This window comes from Triticum dicoccoides, chromosome 2A (genome assembly GCF_002162155.2).
Source record: "Triticum dicoccoides isolate Atlit2015 ecotype Zavitan chromosome 2A, WEW_v2.0, whole genome shotgun sequence".
NCBI lineage: Eukaryota > Viridiplantae > Streptophyta > Magnoliopsida > Poales > Poaceae > Triticum > Triticum dicoccoides.
The window spans coordinates 242,966,003-242,977,190 of NC_041382.1; the positions used below are offsets into that span (position 1 = coordinate 242,966,003).

Below are 11,188 nucleotides of genomic sequence, written 5' to 3' on the forward strand. Positions count from 1 at the left end.
AGCCACGCCTTCCAGGTAGGGAGTCTGGCAGCCACCGTATCGACGAGGGATTGTAACTGGGCGGCGGAAGGCCGGTGCGTCATCAGCGGGAATTGCGTTGAGGACCGATTTGACGAGGGCAAGACGCCCAGCTTTGTTCATGAGCCACGCCTTCCAGGTAGGGAGTCCGGCAGCCACCGTATCGACGAGGGATTGTAACTGGGCGGCGGAAGGCCGGTGCGTCATCAGCGGGATGCCAAGGTAGGTGATGGGTAGATGCACCACCGGGCAGCCCAACTGGGCGATAACCTCGTGTCCCTGTAGGTCGCCGTGTAGGACGGTGGCAGAGCTCTTCGCATAGTTAACCAGCAGCCCACTCGCTTTGCCGAACAGGGTCAAGATACCCTTGACGGCGGCTACGTCCTCCGGTGTTACATGGCAGAAGAGCATCACATCGTCCGCATAGAGGGAGATCGCCGGGATTGGGCGTCGGGGATGTAACTGCTGCAAGATGCCAGCGTCGAGAGCGCAGCGCATCAGCCGCCCGAGCGTGTCCACAGCGAGAACAAACAGCTGGGGGGACATAGAGTCGCCCTGTCGCAGGCCATTGCGGTGCCAAATCGGGGGGCCTGACTCTCCGTTCATCATGACACGGGTGCTGGACGTTGATAGCAGGATCGCGAGCCACTCCTGGAATCTTTCCCCGAATCCATATTGTCACAAAACCTTGAAGGGGAATGGCCAAGATATGGAGTCAAAGGCGCGCGTGAGGTCGAGCATAAGCATAATCCGCGGGGCCCGAGTTGGTGTAGCATCTTGAGAGATTGCCTCACGAGAATGAAGTTGTCATGAAGGCTCCAGTGGTTGCGGCTGACCAAGCTATCCAGTCTGGGAGCAAGCCGCAAAGATAGGACCTTGGTGAAAATTTTGGCCACAAGATGTATCAAGCAGATCAGACGGTAGTCACGCAGCTGCTGGGCGTCGGCTCGTTTGGGCAGCAAGGTCATGAGGGCTTGGTTGAGCTTGCCAAAGCCACGGCCTCTCATCTCGAACAACTGCTGGAAGACATCCATAAAGTCTTGCCGAACAATGGTCCAGCAAGCCCGCAAGAACTCAGCAGTAAACCCGTCAGGCCCCGGTGCCTTGCAAGCGGGGAGGCGTTTGATCGCGTCCCAGACCTCCTCCATGCTGAAAGGAGCGTCCAGACCCGACAGGTCACAAGGCTCAATGAGCCCCTCCAAGTCAAGTGTGAGATCACGGTTGACGGCCGTGCCCAGGATCCCATCGAAGTGCGCGAAAGCAGCCTGCGCCATCGCGTCCTGGTCGGTGAGCACGTGCCCATCCACGGCCAAGCTGAAGATCCGATTCTTCTGTCTAGGAAAGAGACACTGCCGGTGGAAGAAGCCCGTGTTGGCATCGCCGTCCTTGAGCATGGCAATGCGGGCGCGCTGCCTGGCGATGGTACGCTCCATCGAAGCGAGGCCAAGATATGAGACCTTGAGGCGCTTTCGCACCCAATCTTCCTCCGGTGAAAGTGTGCGATCCTGCTGGGCCTTGTCGAAGCGCGATATGAGCTCCCGAGAGATGGCCAACTTGTCGCGAATATTGCCGGTGGACTTGGCGCTCCAGCTGGTAAGCCTACGGGCTGTAGCTTGAAGGCGCAACATCAAACGATGAAAAGGGGTCCGGGTCATGAACCGAGCCCCAAGCCACTGCCAGTGTCGTGGAAACCATCAAGCCTCAACTAGGAGTCCTCGAAGTGAAAACATCTATGCGCCGCGGGCATGGGAGAGCAGTCCAGCAGAAAGGGGGAGTGGTCCAAAACGACGGACGCGAGGCAGCGAAGATGACACTTGCCGTGTGCATCCTCCCAGTCTGAGGTGCAAAGCACACGATCCAGATGCACCATGGTGGAAGGGGACTACTCGTTCGACCACGTGAAGCGGCGCCCGTTGAGGTAGACCTCCTCAAGCGCGAGGTCGTTGACGAGGCGGTAGAACCTGCCCATCATGCGCCAGTTCAAGTTGTTGTTGTTCTTGTCCTCGTCACGCAGGATGAGGTTGAAGTCACCACAAAGCATCCATGGCCCGGGGCAAGCCGCGCGAATCTCCCACAACTCTAGCAAGAACGCAATTTTGTCCGCGTCATCTTGGGGTCCATACACGACCGATAGCCACCAGGGGGTGCCCGAGGCCGTGGCCACTCTGGCCGAGAGGGCATTCGTGGTGAACAATGGGTATGTGATAGTCACGGCCCTGCTCTTCCAAGCCAGCAGGATGCCACCCCGTATGCCAAGTGTCGGGAGTGTAATCATTGAATTCTGAACCGAGAGTGTCAAGAACAATAGAAGAACAGAGCAACTCCATCTTAGTTTCCTGCAAGCATACAATGAAGGTGGCGGTGGTGTCCAGCAGCGAGCAGATGACGACACGCCGGCTACGCGTGTTCAGGCCACGCACGTTCCACACAGCGATCTTAAGGCCGTGATCCATGGATAGTGGATCGACGGGATGCGGGGGCAGGCACCACCTAGGTCGTGCATGCGACCTTGACATGTGCCGGTGCGATCGGCGGGTTGGACAGGCATGCTGGGATCTCGCGATCGACCAGCGCGGCAATGGCCTTGAGCACCGCGAGTGGGATGGGCACTGCAAACATGCCGTCATAGGCCTTCATCTCGACTGGGGTGACCTTCTGATTCGTCCCAATGATCCCCAGGGTGCGCAGGATCTGGACATGCGCACGTCTCTGCGGTGGGCGGTGGGCACCGAGCGGCCGCGACGGGGGGTGAAGTTGAGGGGCCTGCGCGGTTTCCTCCCTGGTGTCGGCAGGGCCGCGACAATGTGCTTGGTAGCGGCGGCTAGGAATTCACCCAGCGTCAGAGAGCCTGGCGCAGAGGAGCAAGCGCGTGACCGACGCATGGTGATCGGCGGGGACGCGAAGCGCTCAACTGCAGGCGGGCTAGGACCCTGGTGGGCGCGTTCTGGCGTGTGGGGCTCCACGCTGGGCCAAGTTGCGGTGGGCTGGGCTTGAGGTCTTTGCAAAATTGTCACCGGGGGTGGGAGCCCAGCGTCTTCGGTGGGCTGGGCCTGATGTTGCAATAGGATTGCCACCAGGGGAATGGGACCAGGGTGCTTTCAAGAATCACCATGTTCTCTTCTACTAAAATACATTGAGCATGTTTGTGTTCCTAATTGGACAAGAAGTGACTGAAATTTACAAATGGAGAGTAAAAAATTAATGTTGAGAGTCATTTCAATTACATTGCGGCCCAGTGAAGATTTGTGATGTCTAAACAGGAAATGGCACTCATCGGTGATCAAAAGGTTACTACATACAATCAGCAACTTGGTTTCATGGATAACTCTATAAATACTAGTAGTGATTTATGGATTAAGTGTTCAATACATTCTACTACATTTTACAGGTAGTTCATGCTTATTTGAGTGTTGCTTTAAATCATGTACAGTGTATTATATGCTTCATTCATTCTAGGTAATATTTATCATACCTGAGTATATGTACGGGTAATGTGTTGTATTGTATATAAGAATATATCAGTAGTATATATACCACTTTTTAAGTATTGTGTACATTTTTTAGTATACTGCTTTATACGTACAAATATTAAGTCATTTTCGAAATATACTAAAAACTATGGACTCGCCTGCAAAACAATTCATGTAGCTCGCTTTGGAAAACCTTAGATATGGTATGTGAACATACTCAACATGATAAAGTAGTAGATATACTACCACATTGTAGCATATGAGATGTGGCTGTAACTACACCTGATAGTAGAACGTATTTTCCCTAGATCTAGCTGTTATTGGAGAGTTGTTACAGAAGGGGACCAAAAATAAACTAGCACCATAAACCAAGAATCGGCAGGTCAAATACCATTTTCTAAGACTAAGTGATGCATGAGCCATTAGTTAAGTACACAGTAAAGAAACAATATTAGGTGGAGATTAGTCCTTCCTTGTCAGAAAATAACAATGTTGGTCCTTCATGAGATTTAAAGGGTGGTTGTCAAAGTCATTGCTGAATGCCAGCAATCATGTTGATAGATTTACATTCTGCAGTAAGTTGAACTTTACTATTTTTAGTTCCAATTTTTTTCAGTCCCGAAGCATCAAAAGAGAAACAGCTAAAAAAAGAATGCAGGGATAAAGTACCAAAATAAGGGATGAGGCATACCATGTTGAGTGCTGATTTACGGCTTACTCTTAGTAGCAATGCTGTAACAAATTCTAGTGTCATGTAGTTCACATTTGGAAGCTTCTTCAGTATGTTCTTAAGATCATCAATGCTAACCCTCGCATCTTTAAGCTCATCATAAAGAGCAAATGTTGTAAGCGGTTCGGGGATGCTGGCAAGGTAGCACTTGATCAGTGCAGCTACATCAATAGGGCTAACACCATCAGGCAAAGATGCGCCCGAATCTGCAAACAACAAACTCATAAAACCCAGAATACAAAATTTGCTAGAAAAGTTAAGTCAGAATATGAGTCAGGTGACAAGGGTGCCCCCTTACCCTCATTGTAAAGTGAAACTAGTTGCTGAAGAACTTTTCTGTCGCCTTCAGATTTGAACAAGTACTCATTACTCAAGCCTAATCAGATAGTTTCAGCCGTCAGATCCAGTACAAAATATGTAGTAAGAAACCAGTCTGTAATTTCAGCGATTTCACCTGATATAACCAAGTGGTCTGCACACCTCACCAGTATCAGAGGCACAGCTTTACCAGATTGCTCCCGTTGTACAGTGGCTTCAACAGGAACACCAAAAACTGCAAGCTTACAAGGCAAGGTTATTGGCAACCAATGAGTTTAAATGTCAACCATTAATCATCGGCAGACAGAACAACAACACATGCAGAATAGCATAGAAGATTTTGTTAAAATAAGCCAAGCAAAGAAACACGTTTATCATGTAGCTACATATATGTTGAGAGCTGCAGAATTTCCACTTTTCCAGTATGATATAAGTAGGTGCGCTAAAAGCCATGACAGATATGAATTCCAAATAAATTCTTAAGGCAATGAACTGTAAACTCACCATCATTGCTCGCAACTCCCTGCGAAAAGCAATAAGAAAGTAAGAATCAGCATACTTCCCCAATAAAGTGAGATAATACTGCCAAGTGCCAGCTAACAGAACTTCAAATAACAAACCTTCTGCCAGCGTTCAATATTGTTCAAAATAGTTTTGCTTTTGTCCGCAGTTTTTTTGGCAGCCTGCAAGGAATCACGCCGAACCACAAAAGTCAGTCTCACCAAGTGTTTTTTGGTAACACGGGGAATCATAGAAAGCATGCGTTCCATTTTTTTTTGAACCATATAATAAATTCCATATTTGTGATGGAACAACTAAAGCTACAAGTGAAGAAAGAAAAACTTAAGTAAAATTTTGCCCCAAGGCACAGACCTCTTCAACTTTAACCTTTCCCACCGCGACCTTCTCCTTTGTCTCTGAAATGCCCTTCCTCAGAATCACTCCAGTGTTGGCAGCAGCAGAGATGAAGCGCTCCTGCACAGTATCTCCTGGTTGTGGCGGTCGCTGTCTAGCATCCTGGAAGATAGCCCACCGACTCTTCACCACTGTTCCAACCTTACCGGCAACATCAGCTATATTATCCCCTGCAGATTGCCCTGCCTGCTTCAGCTTGAAGCCTGCCCCAAAAACATTCACACCCAACATTCAGTGTCCCAAGATAGTATGAAATCGATATAAATAACTAGAACACAGATATTGTGTGCTGCCACAAAACAGTATTTCAAGTAATTTCAGAAGTGCACGAGACAATGACCTACTTGAAACGGCGGGATGGTATACATTTTAGTTGTTATACACCAGATGGAGATGAGTAGCCATGAAAACAGCATGATCTAGAGAAAAGCAAGAGAGGGTTACAGTACGGCTGCACTTACTAGATGAAGAGAAGAAATCGGTGGCCTTCCGGCGCCATTGAGGCGATTCCACAAGCGGCATCACCACCTGCAAAACACAGCATGCGAATAAAGACAAACGCGCCGTGCAAGAAAGAAAGAAAGACACGAGGAAGGAGCAGGAACACACAAATCTGAATCAATGGTGTGCTTGGCAGCAAGCAAACTGTTGAGCGGCACATTGTCTAAAGATAAAAAAGGGCAACCTAGTGCATGTAGCTCCCGCTTGCACAGGGTCCAGGGAAGGGTCCGACCACTTTGGGTCTATAGTACGCAGCCTTTCCCTACATTTCTGTAAGAGGCTGTTTCCAGGACTTGAACCCATGACCTCATGGTCACAAGGCAGCAGCTTTACCACTGCGCCAAAGCTCCCCTTCACATTGTCTAAAGATAGAAATGACAAAAATCATCAAAAGGATCGCTAGGTCCTACCCCACCCCCACCCAAACCAGGTCCAAGCTAAACTAGTGACAGATTAGATCAACAGACCCTGCCAAGACACGAGCATGAGCTCACCGGCTAGTGGAAAGTAGCCAGTGTAAATAAAACCTTAACTAACCGAAACACGGGCAAGGTCGACGCGACCAAGACAAAATCCCGAGCGCTGGTCTACCCACCCAACCCACGAAATACCATGAATCCAACACCTGAACACAAACAAACGGGGGGAAACACACAGCGCGGGATACTAGCTGCCGACGATTTAGCGCCGCAAAGTCGAGCTCGCCCTGCTTCGATCGCGCGAAATGGTTGGGGCAAGTGAGTACCTCTCTTCCGAATCGGATGGGTTCGGATCGAATCGAGGAAGGAAGACCAAGGTGATGGGGAGGGAAAGGGAGAGGACTAGGCCGCCGAGAATGAAATGGAAAAGAAATTACCGGGAAGATTTTTGTGCCGTGCGCTTTGGATTCGAGAGAAGAGTCAATGGCGGAGGCGATAACGGTTTTGGGTTTGCCGAATTCCGCTCGTGCCTATCCCGTTCCCAATCCCGTCCATCCAGCCTCACTCGTCGCTCTGACGGCTGACCAGTTCACTGCCGTCTCTCTCTCTTCCTCTCCAGCCCGGCATAATCTCCCACGCTGTCATGTGGGGTCGGAGCCTGTCTGTGGTCGTTCCTAGAAGCATCTACGGTCTGGACTGTTGGTATTTCTTCTTTTAACTTTTTAGCACTTCCTTTTAAGAACTAGCACTAACAAAGAAGCATGTCCGTTGCAAGTATTTAATGAGGAAAATGTGTTTGTGGTAACATAATACTTCCTCCGTTCGAAAATACTTATTATCAAAATAAATAAAAGAAGATGTATCTAGACGTATTTTAATTCTAGATACATCATTTTTCATTTTGATGACAAGTATTTCCGGTCAGAGGGAGTATGTTACTGTAACATAGCGCTTCCCAAGGCAAAATGAGTCTATGAGCTAATAAATAAAGCAACCTATGACACTATTATTATATTACTTTACACTATAGAGGTAGTAACTTAGACTAACGTCATATGCATGGGACGTGGATTTTTGGCTTCCGGGTGCTCCACCCCCTATATGAACTTTAAATTCAAAAAAATACTAAGAAAATTCAAAAACAAATCTAAGATTGTGGGATATCAAACTTGGGTGCCCAATCTACTTCCGTGCAAATTTTAGCGAAAAAATGACATTTGTGGTACTTTCGGTAAAAAAGACAAAAAATTCCTATGTAAAAAAACCTGTTTAGGTGGATTATAGATTAGACTGTATTTTCTTCGTCACGGATACATTTCTTGATATTTTTTTATGAAACTTTATACGGGAGTAGATTGGGCACATAGGTTTGATATTCTAAGATCTCAGATTTTATTGATTTTTCTTGATATGTTTTGAATTTCATATTCATATAGGGGGTGAAGCACCCAAGTGTTTTTGTGCATTTCCCATATGCATAACATTAGTATAAGTTACTCCCCACTATGACCAGATAAGAGCAACTCAAACGGTGCCAACCTGAACAAACGCAATGGGCACTTAAGCAGACAGACTCTGTCTCGTATCCGTCATCTCATAGCCAGACGCACTCAACATGGCGACCCATTTAACATTCAAAAAAAAACATGGCGACCCATTTGGGACTTTTTTACTGTTTTGATTCATTATTAAAACTTTAGCATGATTTAACCCTACTTTAATTTTTTTAGTATATTATCCTTTTCGAAACGTCAGCAACCATGTCGTCTTGATTAGATGGAAGACGCCATAGTCTGTGGTGCCTAGCCCTGGCCCGCGGTCCTATGCATGTATCCACACATAGCTCGGTCCTAAGCTCCTTCTGGTGCTTCATACATCAAGTACATGCATGCGTAAGTATATATAGCCCGTCGGAAACAAAGCAATCGATCCGCTTTCTAGCTCTTTTTGGATTCTAGCTTAACCTAGCAAAGTACTCTCTCCTCCGAAAATACTTATCATCAAAATAGATAAAAAAAGATGTATTTAGAACTAAAATACATCTAAATACATCTTCTTTTATCCATTTTGACAATAAGTATTTTCGGAAGTACTAGTGTGTCACACTGGTCAAAATCGATCCATCAACCTCGTTTAATCTCATCCTGCTAGTGCGCTTCACCATAAGCTGTGAGAGAGTGCATATGGTCCAGCCAGGCTCCTCAAGGTAAAATTGGCAAATTTGACCTTAAAACAAAAGTATTTCACAAACTAAACTGTTTTAGAAAATATTTCACACTGCTGACCCTTTTGTGCAGCGCCCGACAACAAGGCGCTACACTCTACTGTGCAACTCCTTACAGCTAGGCGCTGCACAGTGTAGTGCAACTCCTTAGAGCTAGGCGCTGCACAGTGTGGCGCCTAAGTGTTAGGCGTTGCACAGTAGAGTGCAGCGCCTTAATGTCAGGCGCTACACATTAAAGGTCAGCCGGGTGAAATACTTTCAAGAACAGTTTAGTTTGTGAAATAGTTTTGACCTGAGGTCAAATTTGTGCCTTTTGCCGCTCCCCAAACTACGGCCGGACAAATGGCCTGGTCATAAAATTCTGACTCAGTCGCAACCTTTATATTGGCCCGTCCAGGCTGCGCCTAAATCTGGGTGGACATAAGAAGACCCGGACGGGTCAGATCCAACACACTCTCGCCCATCCAATTCCGTATATATTCGTCCTCATCCCCGTCCACTTCACACCACTCCATCTCCGCACCAAGCACCATTCTGACGATCTCTGGCCTTCTTTGGCATTGTCGGCGGCGGATCCAACTCTGATCACTTCTGATATGTGCACTGGAACCTCGTCCCATGCGGGCATGAGGGGGAGATGGTCGTCTGCATTGCTCTCTACCGCTCATGGGAGGAGTCCACCTGACAGTAGTCGGACTCGATCCAGAGGGAATCCATTGTTTCTGCAAAAGGCGTTGTGGCGGGAGGCACTTGCCCATTGCCTCGCGTGGAGGTGTCGCGGTTCATATGGCGCCCCAATGTCGCAGCAGCAACGCAACCCCTTCGAGGCATGCCAACCCCATGGGCTCCGAGTCGGAGGTAAACGTCGGCACGAGCCATGGCCCGTCCGCTAACATGGAGCGGAGTGCCCCTCGTGCGAGGCAAGGGATGCGGGAGGCCGCATAGGCTGAGTCACACTCTGCGGTTGAGCCTCTATGGGTGACTGGCACCACCGGCATCGCAAATCGCGTCGTGGTGAAGGTGTCGGGCTACAACAAAGAGGGGTCTATCACGGAATTCACATCGACCGGTGGCGTCCATGCCATGGGAAGCTACGAGGAATAGTAGGGTATGTGAGATGGTGGCACCTCAAGTCCCATGAGACGGTTTGTGTCTCATGTCCTACTCTACCATGCCGACGACCAGAGCTTCACTTCATGGGCGGCTCATTGCCGCTGGACACAGACACAAACATGAAGGCGAACGAGTGCACAGAAAACTTTAGACTAGGTTCTAAGTTGCATGTAATTGTATGGATTTAAGGATTCTATAATATCGTATCCGGTTGTAGAAGAGAAAATCTGATGTATTACCGGTCACTATCCGCGGACATGTCCGGAGACGTCGGTGAAGCGACCAAAATAGCTATCATCGACTGGAGATGCTCTAACTTGCACTGATGATGATATATACCATGATCAAGTAAATAAAGGATCTTGCATGTGTGCATCAGTGACCTTAGGGCATCTCCAGCGGCAACCCATAAATTTTCTCCTGCATCCATCCTCGGACAGGGGGGATTAGTCTGCGGACACGGATGTGGCAGGACGCCATCCAACCATAGCCGCATACATTTTCACAATAATTTGAACCAACCGGACGAAATACATTCAAACAAGTCCGGATTTCATATAAACACGGCCGGATTTCATATAAACATGACAGATTTCATTACAAATACATCAAAGCGGTGCTAGGTCGTCTGTAGTATAATTAATACCTAATCTAAATGATCGCTGACGTCCGGTCCTTGTGTCCGGCCATCAGCCCCAAGAACTGAAGCTTAATTGTCCCAAGTTGCGCCTTGGCGCTCTCCAGCTCCGCCTCTGGAGCCTCGGGAACTGAAGTTGTCCACCTCAACGTCGCCGCCAAGCGACTAGTCGGGAGAAGATACTCAGCCCACCAAGCTTGGCGTCGATGGGAGGGGAGGAGCGGTGGCCTTCCTAGGAAACGAGTGGTGGCAACCTATCGTACACTACTCTTCCTCGCTTCCGGCGGCGCCCGCGGATGTGCCGACTTCTTCTTGGTCGTGGAGCCAGGGCGCGACCTCCTCGTCGTTGGTGTCGTCGAACAATTCCTTGCCGCCTCCTTGCCGCAGTCCTTGCCGGTGGCCGCCACCTCCACCACCTGTTGCCGGTACAGCCAACGAGCAAGGCGAATCTTGCAGGCGGAGCGATAGGACTCAAGCAACGCCTCCTGCTCTGCCAGGTCCGCGTCCGGCGCTATCGCCCTACCAGTGGTGACTTGCTCCTCTGCTTGCAAAAGCTCTTGGAGAAGGTTGTGGTTGTAGTTGGCGCCAGCTTGCGCCTCCAAAAACTAGTTCTCCCACACCATGTCCACATAATAGGCACGGGCCTCGCCGATGGTTATGGTGCAATGCACCAGCAAGGGTGGAGTGGAGGAGGAGAGTGGCACTGGCTCGTCATGAGAGGCGTCCTTCATTTACACGTCGTCCTCGGAGGTGTCCACCAGCTGCCTGTCGGCCTGCCAATCGGCAGCAATGGCGGCCATGGCCTTCTTTTGCTCCGACGTTAGCCCATCCCAGAGAGCTTTG

At 49.0% G+C, this 11,188-nt stretch overlaps 1 protein-coding gene across 2 annotated transcripts in view; it reads right to left on the reverse strand.

Moving 5' to 3' along the window:
* The window catches only part of LOC119354349 (uncharacterized Rho GTPase-activating protein At5g61530-like), a 10,044-nt gene extending 3,069 nt beyond the window's left edge, over positions 1-6,975 (reverse strand). Inside the window, exons 1-8 of one of the 2 annotated variants that reach the window (XM_037621084.1) lie at positions 6,809-6,975; positions 5,913-5,979; positions 5,410-5,654; positions 5,157-5,219; positions 5,041-5,059; positions 4,673-4,771; positions 4,517-4,594; positions 4,180-4,424 (exon numbers count right to left, since the gene is read on the reverse strand). In XM_037621084.1, the coding sequence (XP_037476981.1) occupies positions 4,180-4,424; positions 4,517-4,594; positions 4,673-4,771; positions 5,041-5,059; positions 5,157-5,219; positions 5,410-5,654; positions 5,913-5,973 (810 nt within the window). In that variant the 5' untranslated portion in view covers positions 5,974-5,979; positions 6,809-6,975. Of the gene's footprint in view, positions 1-4,179; positions 4,425-4,516; positions 4,595-4,672; positions 4,772-5,040; positions 5,060-5,156; positions 5,220-5,409; positions 5,655-5,912; positions 5,980-6,697 lie in introns of both variants that reach the window. The other variant, XM_037621083.1, reaches the window with a different exon arrangement.
* Between the last annotated feature and the right edge of the window lie 4,213 nt (positions 6,976-11,188).